Source organism: Rhinoraja longicauda, chromosome 13 (genome assembly GCF_053455715.1).
Source record: "Rhinoraja longicauda isolate Sanriku21f chromosome 13, sRhiLon1.1, whole genome shotgun sequence".
Classification (NCBI taxonomy): domain Eukaryota; kingdom Metazoa; phylum Chordata; class Chondrichthyes; order Rajiformes; family Arhynchobatidae; genus Rhinoraja; species Rhinoraja longicauda.
The window spans coordinates 30,714,776-30,736,491 of NC_135965.1; the positions used below are offsets into that span (position 1 = coordinate 30,714,776).

Sequence of the window (21,716 nt, forward strand, 5' to 3'; positions counted from 1 at the left end):
TTAAAATGTCATGGCTGACAAGTTGCCATTGGACGGGCCTTTGTAATATAAATGTATATATAAATATCAGTAAATATACCAGTCTTTCCCCATATCTCAGGATCTCTGTTTATACTGTGCTATAATTAATAACACTTCTTTAATTTAATTAGGTAGAGATTATGGTGTTCTGTACCTGATTGGAGAGCAGAGGCGAATGGAAAACTGTCCAAATTGGTCATTTAAATAAACATTGAAAATACTGTAAAGAACTTTGTTGCCATTTACCATGACCTTCTTGATGCAGTCCTCAGCATCGGTACCTGACACACAATCGACTCCCGAGACCCAATTATCACATTTGGCTTTTTCTGCATTACCAATTGTGCACCAGCGAATTCTGGAACCATCCTTGCCACTGCTCTCTGTAACACAAACATTTTGAAAAGATTGATAATCTTTTCCAATAAACTATTTGAATCATTGCAATGCTACATAATCATGATTGATATACAAATTAACAACCTCAGGATTACATAGTTACATAATGTATACTGTCCCAGAGCTTACTGCGGAAAGTGAACAGTTGTCATTGCAGGCAGTAAAGTCCCCCAAGTGCATTGGATTGGGCAGGTGGAAAATCAGAGACCCTTCCAAGTTTATCGCCTCACCTTTAAACCCTGGCCACAAAGGTCAACATTGTTGAAGATCCTCAAATCACCATGGGGTTAAAGTCATGCAAGTGTCATCCTAAGGCGATAAATTGTGAGGCTGTTGGATGAGTTGCCTCCAGTATGATTATGTGACATTTCAGAGAGGTGCAATCACACTGAGATGAGATGATGAATGAAAACACATGCTGTAATAAACAGGCATAGCAGTTTACCAGATTCCTGGGAGTGATCGCATGGCACCATATTCTACTGGATTCAACAATGAATAATTTCTAACCATCACTTGCATTATAGAACATGAATATAAATGGCAGTCCTTCCTGCCATGTAGGCAGCCTTATCCAATTAATATCAGCACTACTTTTCCACTCGTGTTCTATTTGCAGCATGTTGCCATGGTGTAAGGTCACTGATCAGACACCAGTCTGTAGAAGGGTCTGAAAAAGGGTCTCGACCCGAAACGTCACCCATTCCTTCTCTCCAGAGATGCTGCCTGTCTCACTGAGTTACGCCAGCATTTTGTGTCTACCTTCAATTTAAACCAGAATCTCCAGTTCTTTCCTACACGATCAGACACCAGTAGCCATTATAATCACTCACAGCTGCCTTGCTGATACCTCCATCCACACATTCCCTGTAAGGATTTTAGATTTGACTTCTTGTTACCCATTGGCACTGTCAGAATCTATGTAGTAATATGATAAAAAAAAGATCAAATACTTTAAATTCTCATCAAATCAAGGCTTACCTTTCCTTATAGTCTTTAGAGCAGTGATATAGGCAGGGCCCAGATAAAGCCGATAGTCCATTCCACTAGAGAGGTGAACCAGTTTCTGTGTTGAATCTTTAAACATCAAATTCTTCTGTCCAGCTACCGACTGGAAGAGCTTAAAAGTTCCAGTACTATCTTGCCCAAATCTTTCCTGTAAAACAAGGTATTTGGAAGCTTAGTAGTGTTTATATAAATTGTACACAAAAACACATTAATTACAGCAAATCTGTTGATTCAGCACACTCAGGATTTCAACAGTGCAGATCTTCCAGAGTACTCAATGCCATTCTAATTAATATTCCAATAAACTTCTAATTCACTTTTTTCTTAGGTTTTACAATGGTGTGATAAATGTTCCATCAAATCCATTGCTTTTGAAGAGAGCATGGTAACTGGGTTCCCAGTGTGTTCAAAGGAGTATGGGAACTACGATCCTGTATTATAATGGGAGTGTGAAAACAGGTTTCCAACAAAGGGATCTCCAAATAATTGGATAGCATATTATCAGAGTTCACTGCTTTATTAATCAGTTAACAACTTGGTTGGAACAAACGGAAAATGTTAAAAGTGCTGGTCAGATCAGACAGTACTTTTATGTAGACACACAGTGAGTTAAATTTCAAGTCGATCACCACTCGTCTAGTTATTTATCAATCGACAAAGACAATGTTCTCTCCTCAGATGTTGCCTGCTTGCTGAATATTTCCAGATTTTTCTTTTTGTTTCTAATTTTCAACAGTTGCAGTATTTTACATATGAGTAAGATGGCCAGTACGTCCAACTATCAGCAGGAACTCTTTGTCTTGCCATTTATTCCGTATTTTAACATCAGCACTTTGAGGTTCTTGGGTCCTTAACAAACTAGACCTATGACTTGAGCTCCCAAACCAAAAGCAAAGGAAGGTACTTCAGATGCTGGTTTAAACCGAAGATAAACACAAAAAAACTGCAGTAACTCAGCATGTCATGCAGCATCTCTGGAGAAAAAGAATAGGTGACGTTTTGGGTCGAGTCCTTCTTCAGACTGAGAGTCAGGGGAACGGGAAATGAGAGATACAGATGGCACATAGAACAAATGAATGAAAGATATGTAAAATGCAACGATGATCGAGGAAAGATGGAGCCCTCTGGAGGGCTGTGGGGCTCACGATGGTCCATTGTTGGCTGTACAGAATCCAGACACCAGCCCACTTGTGGAAACCACTTCAACAATAACTTTTAACACATTCTCAGAAGTTTTTTGAGAAAGGGAACATGAACCAATATTCCCAAGCCACGTTTGTATTGATATTTCAGGTCATGTCATAAACAGTTTGCAAAAACCTGAATATAATTGCCAAAATGTGTTCCATTAGTGCTCCAAGAATATAATTGTAAAATTAATAAAACAGTTAAGCGCCTTAGTTTCCAACAGGAAAATAAGCACAGATGTGGCTTCTTGTAACAGCTACAAGCTACAATGTGTTCAGGGATAGGCCAGTGAATAAGAGTATTCTGGGAATTTTGGGCTTCATGATCGAACACACTATAAATAAATTATGAAAGATATCTGATCTGTGAAATTTTGGATTACATTTGATTCAATACAAAGACACTAATGGGAGTTATCTAGAGGACCCCAAACAGTAGCCCGGATATAGGGTGTAAGTTGCAGCAGGAGTTAAAACTGGCATGTAACACTATGGTTATGGGAGATTTCCGGGGAAATTTACATATGCAACATAGTGAAAGGAACAATAAGGATGTTGAACAAGGTGCTAAATAGAGTTATCAGGTGTAAATTCTCCATATAATGGGTAATAGAGGTGTCCTTTATTGCACACACTTGTAAGGTAAATGAAGAAATGGTTTCCTAATGACAGAAAACAGGAGGTTGAACATTGATCAATGTGAATTAGGCATAGGATTTGCACCCATTCATTATATAAATAAAGGAATTGTTTTCTAATGACTGGAAACAGGAGGTTGAATATTGATCAATGATAAATTGGGCATAGGATTTGTACTCATTTGTTAAAAAAATGGAGGGATTGTTTCCTAATGACAGAAATCATGAGATTGGCCATTGATTAATGGTGAATTGGGTGCACGATGTGTGAGACATTTAGTCCCATCTGTTCCTCATTAGAGATTGTTGGTAATTGTATATTGGATAAAAAATTATTTATCTTAATTTCATCCTTTTCAGATTCAGAATGATATAAATTAGTGTAGAATTGCTTAAATACCTCATTGATTTCTCTAGGTTTATAAGTAATAATGTTTTGATCTGTTCTAATTGAATTTATTGTTCTTAATATTTGTTCTGCTTTCAGTTGCCATGCCAATACCTTGTGCGCTCTTTCTCCTAATTCATAATACCTTTGGTTAGTTCGTAACATTCGTTTTTCTGTTCTGTAAGTATGTAAAGTATTGTATTGAAATTTTTTATTTGCAAGTTGTATTTTTTTCGTATCTGAAGAAACTTTCTGTAAGTCTTTTTCTAGTACGGTGATTTCTTGTTCTAATCTTTCAGATTCCTTCATATACTCTTTCTTTACCTTAGATGAGTAGCTTATAATTTGGCCTCTCAAATAAGCCTTCATTGCATCCCATACAATAAATTTATCATTAACTGAAATTAAATTTGTTTCCAAAAATAATCCAATTTATCTTCGAATAAAATCACCAAAGTCTTGCCTTTTCAATAATAAAGAGTTGAGTCTCTATCTATATACTGACTGTTCTTTATCTGGCATCGTAATTGTCATTAATAATGGTGAATGATCCGATAACAATCTAGCCTTATAATCTATTTGTATTATTCTACCCCTTAATTGAGCTGAAATCAAAAATAGATCTATTCTAGAATATTATCATGTCTATTGGAATAAAAGGAGTAGTCTCTTTCCCTAGGGTGGCTTTTCCTCCAAACATCTATTAAATTTAGATCTTCCATTAAATTCAAGGTTATCTTCACTGCTCTTGTCCTTGTCATATAGTGTTTTTGATATTGATACTGCCAACGAACAATTCAGGTTTGCTTCAGTAATTTACAAAGGTGACCAGGGCTGTGGAGACTTTGGAATGCTCTGGATCACTGGAAGCAGAAAGGAGTGCCAGACCTGCAGCTGCACATCAAATCATGCTAGCTCTAATGCATCTGATAAAAGAACTTTCAAGGCACAGGGTTCAACTGATGCATGCATATGTGACATCCGTTTTGACGTGCCAATTGGAGACTGTGCCTTCTGGCCTGTAAGGTCAGAGTTAAGTCACTATATGTTCACAGTTATTAAATAAGGCTTCAATTCATGTACCTGAGCTCTTGAGAGGAATTTCCAGATATTCTTATTCTTGACATCGTCATCGGGTTCACTTCTCACCATGACTGCGTGAGCAGGAACTCTTGCCAAGTTACACTTCTTGTATTGATCAATGTTCATTTTGGAACCATCCTTACAAAGAAGTCTGTAGTTTTGCTTCTGATCAGCTACAAAATACCGTACAAAGATATATTATCACATGGGTTTTTGGTCTGTTCCCAACTCCTCAATCAAGTCCCAGCTCGCACAACAAAAATTATATCCTGGGCATTTATAATCATAAGATCACTATATCAATATGTCAGCTGGCTATTCTTCACAGGCAAAGAAATTACAAAAGAAATAGCCTTAGTGATGGCATTTCGATTTGTCTTACTGTTTTCAAAGTTATGTAGAGAAAAGCTAATAAGTATCAGCTACTACTAGTTAAAGAGAAACACTTTGTCAATACATTTTATCTGAAAAACTAAGCATGCTGTACAATCCATATGCAGTTCACAATATCACAGTTCTGGCATAGATATTAAGACAGAGCTCAATGTTTTCAATGAGACTAAGGATTTCATGCAACAAAAAAAATGAAGCCATTAAAGGCACAGAAAAACTTCTATGAAGAAACAATACTTTTTTCACTTAGAAAAGTAATTATTTAAATCTTATATTGGATGTTAGAAATTACTGTTAGAGAAAATGTTAGCTCAGATGATAAATGTTCAGAACTAAATTCAAATCACCCAACTGCTGGACTCTGGAAGAGATGGTGGTGAATTTAGATTAGTACAAACTATTAAAAAAACATGGCCAAAGTTGACTCAGAAGTGAGATAAAATGTGTTATACAAAAGTAAGGATTTGAAGACAGTATGCTCTGCATAACTCAAAATTATAATGGGATGCAGATAACTTCAAAAGATTTACCTACCTGGGACTGTAGTGTGTTTCACAAAGGCCACATCTCCTTTACCTTTTGCCAAACAGCTGGAAAAGAGTACCAGTCCAATTAGTTTTTTGTGAAACAGTTGGATCCCTCTATCTAGCATGTCACTTTATAATCTACTTTATCTCTAAATACTAAAACTCTTGTTTGTTTGTTTGTTCCTGAACTACAGCCAAAACGGTACATGATAGCGCGACAATTTTAGGCCCACCTTACTCACCATCGTCCCTTTGGTGCTAATGGTAGAAGTTTCATTGAAATCGGTGTTATATTTTAAAAGTTATTCACAAGTTTAAATCTATCTCCCAGGAAGGGAGGGAGGGAGGGGGTGGGGGGAGGGAAGGGGAGGGGAGGGAGGATAAGGGGGGTGAGGGGGGTGGAGTAGGAGGAAGGGGAAGGGGGGAGATAGGGGGGAGGGAGGGGTGGGGAGGGAGGGGGTGAGGAGGGGAGATGGGAGGGGGGGAGATGGGAGGGGGGAGATGGGAGGGGGGATGGGGAGGGGGGATGGGGAGGGGGGATGGGGAGGGGGGATGGGGAAGGGGGGTGGGTAAGGGGGGAGGGGGGGAGGGGGGGAGGGGGGGTGGGGAGGGGGGTGGGGGAGAGGGGAGAGGTTTGGGCCCAACGGGTCCACTTGGTCTAGTAACCTACTAAATCTTTTACGAATCTCTCCAGCCAGCTTGGGTATGGAGAAATGCATAGATGAATCCTTTTATATCCTTGAAGTGCAACATCCCATGAGTCCTGGGAATTTCCAAGCATGATTCTCAAAGTGGAGAATGAGCATTAAGTATAGTATTGGAAACCTCATGGACATACATTGGAATCACACAGAGGCCTTGCCTCAGTGGAATGTAAGCTTCACTCCAACGTTGCTTGCCCACCTCATCGAACACCTGTTCACATCTGTGGAATAGTACATAGTTCCTATATTGGTTTCTTTGGCTACCTCAGGAACTCAAAAACCAGAATGGGAACACATCATCCTCAATCCCAAGGGATTGTCTGATACAATTTTAATACTGAATCGCCTAGAAATACAAAAATAAAAATCCTGGTTGCAAAACAACACACTAGCAGATGGTATCAAATGGTACTCAGATGAAATGGTAATATTGATACTTCTGTGAAGATGATGTTAAGGCTAGATTGCTACGGTTGTGCTACATGACTATCTGGTTAACACAGCATGTTAATGACATTCAGGAAACTAGTTGTTTAACTTGAGGATGCACATGAACCCATCCCGATCTCTCTCCCACCATCAATACTGTCCCTTTTCCATCACCATCCCCACTCCTACCCTACTCAGGAAGATCTTCAATGCCTTGCAGGAGATTAAATAGAATTAAATTTGGTCACAGTAATTATAATGGTTGGGATTTTCTGAATAGGATGTCGTGTGGTGAATGAAATGGCTTTAAAATGGTGGGTGGGGAGTGAAGGGGGATAAGGGTTGGAGGAGATTCATGATCCCTCTCTGATGAAGAAATGGTGCTTCAGTGGCATTACTACAGTGGGTTGAGGATAGCAAAAGGAAAGAGGAATGGGCCAAATGTCAGATTAGATTGCTGGAAGAGACAAAGGAAGAGGGAGGGAGATCTTTGTGGGATGTGCCATTTTCAGAAGGATTCTGTGGGCACAGATTCTACTTCTATCTTTCGAAAGAGTGTCAACAAGGCATGGTTGAATGATTAAATTCCAGGATTATCAAAAGACTCTGGCTGGAGAAATGCAGTTGAATTGTAGAGCATGAGGCAATTAGAGAGGGTGGGGGAGCTTTGAAAACATGGAAGAGATTGAGCTAGGTAATGAGGTTCATGATTATTTGGAGGAAAATTTTGCTTCCTCATGAAATAGTGTGTCAACAACTGAAATAATAGGATGAATAACCTATCATTGGGTTCAAATATCCTAAAATAGAAGATAAACGTTCCCCTGATTATTTCACAAACAACCTAAGTTTCAAGAAGAACAATCCCTCTTCATTTTAAGGAATTCAGGGGGAATAGTTTGTAACATGGTTCCAAAAAAAATCTGCAAGGATTGGCTGGATTACATTAAGAAGATATCACAAAATGCTGGAGTAACTCAGCAGGTCAGGCAGCATCTATGAGAGAGGGAATGGGTGGCGTTTCGGGTCGAGACCCTTCTTCGGACAGATGTCAGGGGGGCCGGACAAAGAAAGGATATAGGTGGAGATAGGAAGACAGTGGGAGAACTGGGAAGGGGGAGGGGAAGTGAGGGATAGAGGAACTATCTAAAGTTCGAGAAGTCAATGTTTTCTTAAACTCAATTATACATTTTACTATCTATAGTATTAGCAACACCAACTTGATGGAGAGATTCAAATGTGTTCCCAGCTAAACTGTCCCATAACAGAAGGGCAGAAGATATTCTCCTATGAAAAGTTATGATTATTCTAATTTGTAGTAAAAAATGGAATACCCACTTGAATGCTCCTGTGTAGTCATAGAAGGGTTCTTCGTGTGATCGCTTGCAGTGAGATTGTTTAGTTCCGTTGCAGTTCATACACAGCTTTTTGAATTTTATTTTATCTGCACCAGGGACACAACTAGAAGAAAAAAAGTCTGACGCAACTGGAAAAAAAAAAATTTAATTTGTAGTGCGAAGAATAAATTCCATAAGACAAATTTCAAAAAATTCAGCATCTGTAAATACCAAATTGACAAAGCAAATGCCCAAATAACTAAGCATATTCAGACACATGATCTGAATGAACTCAGGTGATTAGTTTACCAGTAAAAGGCTGCTGATTTATCTCGTTCATTTGAAGGAGACTGTCATTTGAATGAAACTGACACAATTGCACCAGGCCAATCCCACACTGGCTCAATGAGCAGGCTCTTACCCTGATAACTGGGAAGCGTGTGGAAATTTGCACTAGACTCCATAAGGAATGCATGAGGTTAGCAGCATGCACCTCAGGCTGTTGCCAATTTTGGAAATGGGGTGAGTTTGTGAATGAGCAGGAGCAACAGAGCAGATTTATCCCATTAGAACAGAAACTCAAATGCTTTGTCAAAAAGATAGGTTTAAAAATATGGCAGAGTGGAAAAAAAACAACAGGTCAGATCTGGTTTAGCACAAATATCTCAAAGGTTTTAGGAATGGAGATAACTACAGAAATAAGGTAACACACAGCTGTAGAGGAAACAAAGAGGAGGATTTTAAAGCTGAGATTTTGTTTGATTTGGAACCAATGATGATCAGCAAACATGGGGAAACAGGTCTCGGATATAGGGGCAGAGCACCAGATCTCTCATTAAAAGGAGAGTACAATGTGAAAGGCCATCTGGGAATGCACCAAAATAGCCAATTTAAGAAGAAATGGCAGACTTAGTTGAAAGTTTCACCAACAAAGAACAAAGATTAATGTTCTGAACAATGGTTCACCTGGGGACTTTGCCAAAGTAGAAATATGCACTGAATGGCACTGAATGAGTAATATTCAAAACTCAATTTGGGAGTGGTCTATAAATAGTCTGCTTCAGTTTTGGACAACTGAAAAGGATTTTGAGAATACGTAACAATATTTATGATGGGGTTTGAAAATGATGGTTTTGATTTTTCCAATATCATAGTTGGATGAAATTCCAACTCATTCAGTTCTTTGCTTTGGTCAGACCATCAACAATTTAGATATAGCAGAAGGATTTAGAGCAGTGGAAGCGAGATAAAGCTGAAGCCCATCACCCAAATATTCTAGCCACCAGCCAGTCTATTCACACATCCTCCCCCTCACTATTCTACCTTCTCTACCTTCACCTTTCCCATCCACCCAATACATCTGATTCATTTGGCAGGTTCAATTTTTTTCCACTTAATCTCTTTGCTGCTTTCACTCGTCTAATTTAAGTACAAACATTGAAAATATTCTGAAACAAAAACATACATTTTTCAATTTGGTCTTCTTTTTGCCATTTATTTGGATATTTGGCCAGAAGAGTTCCTATTGGGATGATCCAGCCAGCAGATTTCCCTAGACCAGTGTGGCAGGATCTCTTGCCTTCCAACTGATTGAAATTAAACGTGCTGCTTGCATGTACCACTGCTACAGCATAGTAACATGTCTCCCCTGTAACAATAAACATTTAGTTAGTCAGGTCAGAGCCATTAGAACCTACAGAAATCTAATTTCCAGTTTGCACCCAACAAATTCAATTCCTCACCTTACATCTATTCTGGTGATGGAATGTAGTTGAAATATTTTGTAATTTCTACAGAATATTTAAGTAATTATGCTTCTTAAAAATTTTAAACAAGGAAAATAAAATACAAAGTGAATTGTTGAAAGAACCTTGGAGTGAGGCCCATCACATGTACTGAGTGTTTTGTGGAAGGGGGACCACTGGAGTCTAGAAGTTGCTGGGCAATCCAAGATATTGAGATTGATGTAGAGAGAGTCTGTCATATGTTATAAAAATAGGGAAACACCACATCATCATTCTTAAGTTTCCCTTTACGTGGCATCTTGACTTGGAAATATATTGTTGCACATTTATTGTCATTAAACCAAAATTTGGAAACTCCTAACCAAAACACTGTTGAAATACCATTACCCAGAGGATGAGAATGGTTCATGCTTCATCAAAAAGATAGGTTACATCATTGCCTGATATGGCCATTCCAACACAAAGGAACGCAAGAGGTTGCAGAGAGGGTGGACTCAGCCTGGTCCATCATGGGCACAGGCCTCCCCTCCATCAAAAGCATCTACGAGATGCTGCTTCAAAATGGCATCTTTCATCAAGGATTCCCACCGTCTGGGCCATATCCTCTTCTCACTGCTACCATCGGGCAGGAGATACCTCAGATCCCACACCACCAGGTTCAGAAACAGCTACTTTCCTACAACTATCAGGTTCTTGAACCAACTGTCATGACCCTACCCCTATCTCTGTAGACTTGCTTTTTTTTCCAATTATGCTTTTGCACTGTGGCTTTGGTTTTTTTTGGATGGTCTTCTTTCCTTTAGAATTTTTAATGTAATTTATACAGTATATAAACTGTTGTGTGTTTGGCTGAGTCTTTATGCCTGCGATGCTGCTGTGAGCAAGATCTTTCACTGCACCTGTGCCTTACTGTTCCGGTGCACGTGACAATAAGCTTGAACTATTTGAACAAGTTTAATTTGCTGGCAGGTAAACAAGTACTAAGTATTTGCTCTGCCACATTAACTTTCTAACCAATGTTTTAAATATTAGTCAAGAAGCATCTATTATGTTGCAGCAGCCCTCCACACTATTCTTCAAAAATTACCTATGTGGAGACTTTCAAAGAAATGTGCTTTTCACACGTTCACATGTGTTTTGTTATATATACAGATGGCTGTGTATGGCAAAGTGATTGTATTCCTAGAAGATTGGCTGAATCACAATTTACCATGAAGCTAAGCCTTTTTTTCATTAAATTCCATATTAGAAATTGAGATGCATTTCTATGGGATGTCTTTCTCTCAACAGTAATAACCCTGCTGGTGCATTGTCAATGGGAAAGAGAATTCTGATTGTACAGTTTACCTTTATTATTACGGACCTCTTTGAATGGGCTTCGGTTATAGTGGACAAAATCTCACGAGTTCATAAGTTCATAAGTTATTGGAGCAGAATTAGGGCATTCGGCCCATCAAGTCAACTCCGCCATTCAATCATGGCTGTTCCCTCTCAATGACAGTCTCCTGCCTTCTCCCCAAAACCCCTGACACGCTTACTAATCAGGAATCTATCATTCTGCATCTTAAAACAATCTGACGTAAATGAGGTGACCATTCGTATCAGGGACAAAGGACTGGGTTTGTTTCACGGTGACTGCTGGTGGTTAGAGCGAATCTTGTCTCAGTGTGTATTTACTTTTCCTGTTTATAGTGTGCCTTGTTTAATGTATGGTTATTGGCTGTTTTTTCCAAAGCTATTTACCCCACCTTACTCAGTTCTCGCAAACGTTCGGCAATAACGGACCCCATTCACCACCTCCCATGGCCTGTTATAATGTTAAATTGTATTGTAGCAGAAAAAAAAGACTGTTGTTTTAATTAATTAGAAAGTATCAATAGAAGTGATTGTCTTATTAGTTTCCAAATCTAACCTCTTCACTGACAAATAAATAATGCACTGCTGCTTCATGGTGAAGGTCCATTTTAAGAGATTGCCTTGTCAGTTTCCAAAGCAAATCTCATGTTGCTCGAAGCTGCAATATGTTAAGATGGCTGTTTAATCACTGCTGGAAAGTTATAAGTATACATTTTGTGTTTGGAGACAAAGGCATCAAACCCATTACAAATTCAGTAACACTGAGAATCCGGCATGCCCAGGACTTTGATTGCATTCAATTAGCACATTTTCTGGATTATTGAGTTATTTTTTTATTATTTATTATTAACCCATCCCATTTTTAATTTGCTTTCTTTTATTTGTTACACAGCATTATAATACATTCCCCAGTGAAGCAACAAATTTAAAGGAAATGTGAGAAACAGGACGCTGGTCCGTTGAAAGTTCAGGAACAAGAGCCCAAGTGAGTTAGGTGGAAGCACTAGCACTGGAACTCCAGCGAGTTGGAAGGGAGTGTGGTAACTGAGGCTGGGGTGAGTGGAAAGGAGTGGAAGGCAACCAGGGGCCAATGAGTGGAAGGGAACATGAAAACCTGAGCCATGGAGAGTGGAATGTAGAATGAGAACCAGGGCACCGTTGAGTGGAAAGGGAACACTGGAACTAATATGGATCAGAGGGAGTGTAGAAACTGCGGGTGAAGGGAATGTGGCTAACATTACCCAGTGACCCAGATGCAAACCATTGGGATTTCTAGGTGGTGGGCTGGTGAATTAATTTTTGAAGTTTTACCTCAAGTAATTTTGTTCCATTTATCGTATTTTAATAAATTTTGTATCCAGTGCTTTTGTTTGGCACTTACCTGTAATTTGTTCAGCTGCAATTGGCTTTAGGCGTCCATTAGTCAAGAGACCACTCTCATAAATATCTCCACCATCCAATGTTATAGCATCTGCCACATTATTCTGCAAATAAGCATGTATTTTTTTATAAGAATGCAAGTGCCTTCTTTTCAATTTTGTAATATACTGAAGGCATCAATTTTTCATTCCAATATTATCCTCTTTTCTTCTGAAACCTTCAAGGTAATATCTCAATAAAGAACAATAGAATTGTTATGCCTTAACAGACTATTTGGTCCATTGAGTCTGCGCTACTTCTAGTATAGCAGTCCCTTCCTTCTCCATAAACATGGAAATTATCCAACCTTTACTAAAATTATTGCAATCAATATTGGGGTAATTGGAATTTCTTTAATATCATTACAGTTCTTTCGCACGCATGGAAATATCTCAACTACTACCCTGCAATACAGATTTTGATAAGATCATACTTCATTCTTCTAAACTCCAAGAAATGCAGCCAGACTTTTAGCTGTTTTTTTATTTTTAAAAAACAACCCTCTCATCACAGGGTTAGCCAAGTAAATCTCTTCTGGGCCACCTTCAGAGCTATTGTATCGTTTTACAGAAGGGGAATATAACCGCACACAATACTCTAGCTGTAATTTCACCAAGCCAGTGCAATTAAACCAATAGTTTACATTTACACTCCAAATGCCTGCCAATGTAAGCCAACCTGTTATTTCTACTACACCTGCACACTAACATTTTGTGTTTCACGCACCAGAAAATCTAATTTCCTTTGCACTCCACTCATTGGCAGTCCATCAATTTAGATAATAATTTACCTGTCCATTCAAAGGTGAAGGCCTTAGACGTTCTAACATTAACCTCCGTTGCCAAGTTTTTGTGCAATTATTCTACGTCATTTTACAGAGTCCAAATATTAACTATCCTCACACTTACTTTCATGTAATTTTCAATCGTGGATACCTTCCTCAAAGGCATAATGATATGCAATAAATAATTGAGGGGCAAGAACTGGTCCTTGGGGTACTCTACTAGTAAGTCTCTCCAGTTTGAAAACTTTTTTTTTTTTGCTTCTTTGTTTTCCGTGTGATAACCGTCAATCCTTGTAGACTCATATCTCCCAATATTGTGATTGCCTCTCTTGTGCTCATCTTTTCTTATACCATTCCAACTATAATCCATCCAGTGCTCTTCCTGCTCTGCCATTAATCCTTGCCTCCCAGTAAATATATACAGGGCTGTGCCCCTTTAATTCCCAACAGTTCACTTTCAGCTCCATAAATATTAACACAATTTCAACAAATTCTACAAATTGATCATTATAATAATCACCTTGCTATTGACTGCCTCTTTAAGCTCTTTCATTCTCTGAACTTCTAAGAAGCTTAAGAAGCAATTAGACAGGTATATGTGTAGGAAAGAACTGCAGATGCTAGTTTAAATTGAAGGTAGACACCAAATGCTGGAGTAACTCAGCGGGACAGGCAGCATCTCTGGAGAGAAGGAATGGGTGACGTTTCAGGTCGAGACCCTTCCTCAGACTGATGGATAGGACAGGTTTAGAGGGATATGGGCCAAACACAGGCAAGTAGGACTAGTGTAGATGGGACATGTTGGTCAGTGTGGGCAAGTTGGGCCAAAGGGCCTGTTTCAACACTGTATGACTATGACTATTTTAGATCAAAAGGTAATTTCTCTGTCAATCCATCCTGGTTGGTGGGGAAGGAAGAGGGATTTACATTAACATGTGATAGAATAAATTTCCTATTCTCAATACACATTCTTTACCTTCTATTTTAATTTTGCTTTTTCCTTTTGTTGCTGCATATTCAAATCTTTATTTGTCAAGATCTACTTGATAAGTTACTTTATGATTCTGCTGGTATCTCAGGATTTTCAAAGAGCTTCCCTTTGCCCAAGTCATTCCATAGTCATGTTCAAACATGGCCAGATGCTGAGGGAATTTGTCACTTTTCATCTTTTGCTGAATTCAGAATTTGCTCAATTAATTTTCAAGGAGGCAGTAAAACTCTCAAGAAAATGGCCATGTTATTTGACCAGAATTCCTGGAAGCATTCCGGTAAATTCCTTTTGTAATATTTTCAAATCCAAAGGCTTAACCTTTGGATAGGTTTTTAATACTCTCTCTGAATATGCATACTTCTTTAGGATATATTGATCATTTTGGTTGCCTTTTCCTTGGTAGAGATAATGTATATGTACAAGCTATAGCATTGGAAATTTTCCCTTAGTTAATTGTGCCAAGAGCAGTCAAAGCCGTGTGTAGTGGTTCACTTCCAAACTTTGGTTCCATTGACTACAATTTGCATTTCCTCAAGATCAAATAAAATATCTTTATGGCCCAACTATGCTAGTGTGAGGTGATTCATTTTTCCCTGCTACTACCTATATTATGGCTGCCATGAGTTTATCTATCCCAGAATAATGTCCCGCAGGTGGTCTAGTCAAATTAGAAAGCAGGACCTTCATAACAAAATTTGCCAAGTTACATGTTGAAAGCCTAATGATTACTCATACATCTATTTAGTTAGACATGTCTAATTTGGTGTTTAGGACAGCTTGACAACTCAGTCATAAAATAATTGGATCACAATGCTCATGTCTATAAAAGAACGAAAGAAAATTCCCACCTTGATGGCTTCTATACACTCATGAACAGTGTTCCTCTTTACACATTCAAACAAGAAACCTTCTCCATCCATTGCTTTTCTCAGTTTTTTGCATTTTGTTAATTCCACTTCACTAATGACACACCACTTGATAGGATCTTGAGCAGCAAATGAAAGTGCTAAAGAAAATAAATGAAGGTTGGTCATACGTCAATTGTACATAAAAGTCCATTGATTTCACTGGATTGGAAATATAATGGGGGGAGTTATGCTGTTATTTCAGCCTGCAACATGTTAGACGACATGTTAGACGTCTGCCTGAGTCCACTCTGGTAATATGAGACGAACCCAGTTATTCACATGTTAAGACACTAATTTGTGTTAGGAGGTTTTATTTAGCTATATGAAAAGAATGTCATATTCGGTAGTAACTGTTCATCCACCGAGTCAATCTTTGGAAGGAAGAAAGCATATCTCAAATACGGATGGAAAAATTTTCACTAGCCGACCACAACATGTAAAGATCCAGCATAGAGGAAGAGCAAAATGAACAATGATGCCTCTGATTTAAGCTACTGTAGGTTTTTGCACTACCGTGTGTGTGTGTGTGGTCAGTCTTGGGTGTATTCAACTTTTTTTGCTGAGACTGAGAAGAAACATTGGCACTGAATAAATATCAGTTTCTGATTTTGTCACTCCATTAAGATTAACACGATCAGACAAAGTTATGTGCAATGCAGGGAAGTTCAAGCTCATTTATTCTGTACATTTTCCTGTAAATTATTATTAAAAACAAATACAAGGGAATTAAAGCCTATTTTACACCTATAGAAAAAAGTTCATGATTTAATTATAGTATTTTTTCCATTAATCTTTCTGATATAATTATGATCTGTCAATTTATAATTAATGCTATTTCTAAAATTCCCATAACATTTTCTATGAATCTTCTGTAAATCAAAAAGGAAATCCTACACATTTTTGATTCTGTTCTACTTGAAACAAAAGTTTGTTTAAAAAGCTGATTTTAAAAAAAACAACATGTCAACAAAGAACAATATAACTGAATAATATTTTCAGATAAATTCCTTCAAAACCAATGTTTAATACTCACAAATAAGTCCAGGGACTATAACAGTGAAGAGCAAATTCATCTTGCCACACTTTAGATGGACGGAATGGAGAAGTTGTGTGACTTTCTCTCAAACCAGCTGTGGGCAGTTTGAGACAGAACGCTCCCTGCCTTTATACCTTTAAAATTGCTATGTGTGCAGAATGAGAGATAAGACCCATGTTGACTTGTTTGGATTATATTTCACCAGAGGATCTATCTAAACTCACCCCCCATCTAATTAAATTAACTAATCTTTGTTTGATGCAGAAGGATTACAGAAATGGGAACAGAGTCCAAATTCAGAGATGCCCAAAAGGTATTTGACCTCCTCTTGAAAGTAGCAAGGTCAGATGGTACACAATTACAGCCTAGTCCAGGAAATCAGAGAAGTTATTTTGCATCAGTTGGTTTGCAGCATTCCATCCATCTTGTAATATTAATTATTTTCATGGCACTGGGAGTTTTTTAATTTGTTTAATTTAATCAGCTGTTCTCCAAGTTACAAGTTTCCATATTTACCTGTTTCGTTAGTTACTTAACTTAGGTATTCACTTAATTTTAACTTTAGGGATAGATGTGCAAACCAAAAGCCCATATTTACAATATCAGATTTTTCACATTTGCTTCATCTTGGAAAATATTTATCTTGTAAAGTAAGCATCATGACTCCACCATTAAATTAAAAAAGTGACATAATTTCTGTGCTCTGATGTTATGTATTGTGATGGGACAATGTTCTTTAAATATCCCACATAAAGGTCTTTTAATCTTATTTTGTAGGGATTGGTTCTATCACTCTATACTGTTTAGTTACCTATCACATAGCTCAACATTGCTATTTTGTCTTTATTGTTGTTGATTTTCATCTTTATCTTTCTCATTTACTCTTTGACAGTCTAAATATTTCTGGTAAATTATTTTTTTAAATTATTCATATGAAAAAAAATTCTGTCAGATATAATATTTTGATTCTTCTCACTCTCTTCTCGTTGGTTCCTTCCTCACTTATTTTTGTTGCCATCTCCATGTTTCTCTTCTCTGTACTCAAATTTCTTGGCTTTCTCATTTGTGAATGGTGGGGACCCTTGAGATAAGACAGGCATCATTCTCATTAAGGATCAAGATGTTCAGAGGGTGTAGCCATTTGATGTTCTCCTCGTGCCTTTGCAAACATACCCTTCTGACTAGGGCCAACAAAAGCATTGAGAGATTGTGAAAAAGGTCATTCATTTTCCAAGAATGCAGGTTTAAAGGGAAGTGGTGGGCCTCACTCTCCTCATTTTTCTGCTGACAACGAAGGGCTACGGACTCATGGTAATTCAACTGATATTTTAAGGAAGCGACTAAACAGTGTAAAAATAGTTCTTATAAGTCATGTCAGAATAGTGGAATGAAGTGAAGAGTGGAATAAGCCAACAATCGGCACTGGAAATTCCACTGAAGAAGCAAATCCTATTTATGACCCTTCAGATACAATTAGCTATGTTCCTCCGAACCCGATAATTTTCTTGGGAGGTTCAATAATGTGTTAACTCCAAAGAGGCAACTCTGGATGCTTTTTCACATGCACCTCTTCACACCTCATCTACTATATTCAGTGCTCCTGATGTGGCCTCTTTTATAATGATGAGACTTATACTTGACACGCATTTCGTCGAACACTTGTGCTAGATCCACCAAGGTCTGCTGGATCTCCCGGTTGCTAACCAGTTTAATACCCCTTCTCATTCCCATACTGACCTTTCTGACCTGGTCCTCCTCCATTGCCAGAGTGAGGCCACACACAAACTAGAAGAACAGCACCTCATATTCTACTTGGGTAGCTTACAACCCAACCGTATGAACATTGAATTCTCCAATTTTAAACAACACCCTCCTTCTCCTACACCCACCCTGTGCGCACTCATTTCTACCATTATCCCACCCTTCTTAGCCCTCCATCCCCTTCCACATGTATCTCTCCCTCTGCCTTTACATTTCACTCCTCTTCGCTCCTTATCTGATACCCTTTTTTCTCTTTTTCATCTCAAGCCTTTGTCCATTCATCTGCCAATCAAATGTCCCCTTCACCAGCATTCATCTATCACTTGATAGACACAAAAAACTGGAGTAACTAATTGGGACAGGCAGCATCTATGGAGAGAAGGAATGGGTAATGTTTCGGATCGAAACCCCATGTATCACGCCTGCCTATGTCCCGCCCTGGACTTTTGTCCAGTTTTCTCCACTACTGCTATTAGTCTGAAGAAAGGTCCCGACCCAAAATGTTGTCTACCCATTCCCTTCATAGATGTGGCCTGACCCATTGAGTTCTCCAGCATTTTGCTCACAATTCCAACATCTGCAGCTCCTGTTTACTTCTTCTCTATCCTCTCCCTTAGTAGGATTCTCAGGAATGTCCATGGAGCCCATAATGTATAAGTATGAACCTGATGTCATTCGATAAGTGCGACAATAATAGAATTGTCAATGAATTTTTTACAGCACTTAAAAAAAAATTATTCATGAATCTCAATGGCAGCCAAAAGGTTTATCCATCAGAAATTAGAGTTTATATAAAAAGGAGTAACCGACTAGAAAAAAAATCCTTGTCTGCCTCTTCAAGCAATTACAAAATGAGGTCATTCCAATATCTTACCTATGAAATCATGATAATTTGATCTGGAAACTTACTACATCACTAAAAAACAAATTAAAAAATCTATTCCTTTGATTCACCTTCCACCAGTCAGAAACTAAAATAATAAAAATTCACATTGTGAAAGAAAATTCTAAAGTTTTAATCAACATATGGGGCAGAGTGAATCATGGTTTCTGTCAATTGTTAAATATTTACATGCATTGCAGCTTCCATGGTGTCCGGTTTTGCAATATTTATTGAGAATATATTGACCTTGTGGCAACCTGAAAGTTGCAGAAACCTGTGATAAAAGCTTTTTTTGATTTCTCTTTGTGTTTTTGTCATTCTTTTGCAAGACCTGTCACAGTCATGTTAATTATTTATTTTCTCATTGTAGTGAGAATCTTTAAATTATTACTTATATTATAAATTGTGTAACTGGAAGTATTCAAGTTTCGATCTGAAAATTGACGTCAGGTCCTGAGAGTTCACACATATATGTTTGTGATCATTTTCCAATGTTCTATAGATACTGGATCAGATCCTGTGGATTGGAGGGTAGCTAATGTTCTCCAACTTTTAAAGAAAGGAGGGAGAGAGAAAGCAGAGCATTATAGAGCACTTAGCCTGACATCAGTGGTGGGGAAGATGCTGGAGTCAATTATTAAAGATGTAATGCATTTGGAAAGCAGTAACAGGATCGGTCCAAGTCAGCATGGATTTACAAAGGGAAATCTTGCTTGACTAATCTTCTGGAATTTTTTGAGGATGTAACAAGTAAAATGGATAAGGGAGAGCCAGTGGGTGTAGTGTATCTGGACGTTCAGAAAGCCTTTGATCAGGTCCCACACAGGAGATTATTGGGCAAAATTAGAGCACATGGTATTGAGGGTAAGGTATTGAGATGGATAGAACATTGGTTGCCAGACAGGAAACAAAGAGTAGGAATTAACGGGTCCCTTTCAGAATGGCAGATGGTGACTAGTGGGGTGCCGCAAGCTCGGTGCTGGGACCGCAGCAGTTTGCAATATATATTAATGATTTAGATTAAGGATTTAAAAGTAACAATAGCAAATTTACAGATGACACAAACCTGGGTGGCAGTGTAAACTGCAAAGAGGATGTTAGGAGGTTGCAGGGTGACTTGGACAGGTTGAGTGAGTGGACAGATGCATGGCAGATGCAGTATAATGTAGATAAATGTGAGATTATCCACTTCGGTGGCAAGAACAAGAAGGCAGATTATTATCTGAATGGTGTTAGAATAGGACAAGGGGAAGTGCAATGAGACTTGGGTGTCCTTGTACATCAGTCACTGAAAGTAAGCATGCAGGTACAGCAGGCGGTGAAGAAAGCTAATGCCATGTTGGCCTTCATACCGAGAGGAGTTGAGTAAAGGAACAAAGAGGTCCTTCTGCAGTTGTACAGGGCCCTGGTGAGGTCACACCTGGAGTATTGTGTGCAGTTTTGGTCTCCTAATTTGAGGAAGGACATTCTTGCTATTGAGAGAGTGCAGCGTAGGTTCACGAGGTTAATTCCCGGGATGGCGGGACTGTCATATGATGAAAGAATGGAACAACTGACGAGATGAAAGGGGATCTTATAGAAACATATAAAATTATGAAGGGATTGGACATGCTAGATGCAGGAAACATGTTCCCGATGTTGGGGGAGTCCAGAACTAGGGGCCACAGTTTAAGAATAAGGGGTAGGCCATTTAGATTGAGATGAGGAAAAACTTTTTCACCCAGATTTGTGAATTTGTGGAATTCTCTACCTCAGAAGCAGTGGAGGCCGATTCACTGGATGCGTTCAAAAGAGTTAGATAGAGTTCTTAGGGCTAGTGGAATCAAGGGATTTGGGGAGAAGGCAGGAATGTGGTACTGATTGTGGATGATCAGCCATGATCACAATGAATGGCGATGCTGGCTTGAAGGACTGAATCCCCTACTCCTGCACTTATTTTTTATGTATCTATCTACAGTATGTATCTTATGTATGTTGCAAACTCTGGATAAGCTCTACGTTACTCCAGTAAGCACTTTTATTTTGGCCATAGTTCCATTGATTGAGTCTACATTGCCCCTCAAATACCAAAATCAGGTCATTAGTTCTAGATCAGTAGTTTAGTTTGGTTTGCAAGGACTCACCACCCTCTGTGTAAAACAAAATCCCTGCACGTCTCCTTTAAATTTTGCCCCTCTCACCTTAGAACTATACCCCTAATATTTGATTTTTCCATCTGGGGAAAAGGGTTCTGACTCTCATAATTTTATATATTTCTTTCAGGTCTCCTGCAACCTCCAGCATTCCAGATAAAATAATCCAAGTGTGTCCAACCTTTCCCTGTCACTCATACACTCTAATTCAGGCATAATTCTGGTAAACCTCCTCTGCACCCTTTCCAAAACTTCCACATCTTTCCTGTAATGCGGCAACCAGAACTAAATGCAATACTCGAAATGTGGCCCAACCAAAGTCTTACAAAGCTGTATCATGACCTCTTGACACTTATTGTCCCTACTTATGAAAGCAAGCATCCTTATGCCTTCTTTACCACTCTATCTACTTGTGTTGTCACTTTCAGGGAGCTATGGATTTGGACCCCAAGTTCCCTCTGCACATCAAAGCTGGGAGGGTCATGCCAGGGCCGTTTTTACAGCATTATGGGCCCCCGGGCAAAGCAGTGTACTGGGGTCCCTACCGTTACTCTCCCCCACCCCCCTTTCCCTACCAGCCCCCCCCT

General features: G+C 38.7%; 1 protein-coding gene across 1 annotated transcript in view; it reads right to left on the reverse strand.

Annotated features, from left to right (window-relative positions):
- LOC144599072 (uncharacterized) overlaps positions 1 to 16,505 on the reverse strand; it is a 91,712-nt gene extending 75,207 nt beyond the window's left edge. Inside the window, exons 1-9 of the mRNA XM_078409794.1 lie at positions 16,351 to 16,505; positions 15,258 to 15,415; positions 12,597 to 12,699; positions 9,580 to 9,762; positions 8,116 to 8,263; positions 5,652 to 5,707; positions 4,725 to 4,897; positions 1,402 to 1,576; positions 268 to 404 (exon numbers count right to left, since the gene is read on the reverse strand). Of these exons, the coding sequence (XP_078265920.1) occupies positions 268 to 404; positions 1,402 to 1,576; positions 4,725 to 4,897; positions 5,652 to 5,707; positions 8,116 to 8,263; positions 9,580 to 9,762; positions 12,597 to 12,699; positions 15,258 to 15,415; positions 16,351 to 16,390 (1,173 nt within the window). The 5' untranslated portion in view covers positions 16,391 to 16,505. The remainder of the gene's footprint in view (positions 1 to 267; positions 405 to 1,401; positions 1,577 to 4,724; positions 4,898 to 5,651; positions 5,708 to 8,115; positions 8,264 to 9,579; positions 9,763 to 12,596; positions 12,700 to 15,257; positions 15,416 to 16,350) is intronic.
- Positions 16,506 to 21,716: the final 5,211 nt, after the last annotated feature.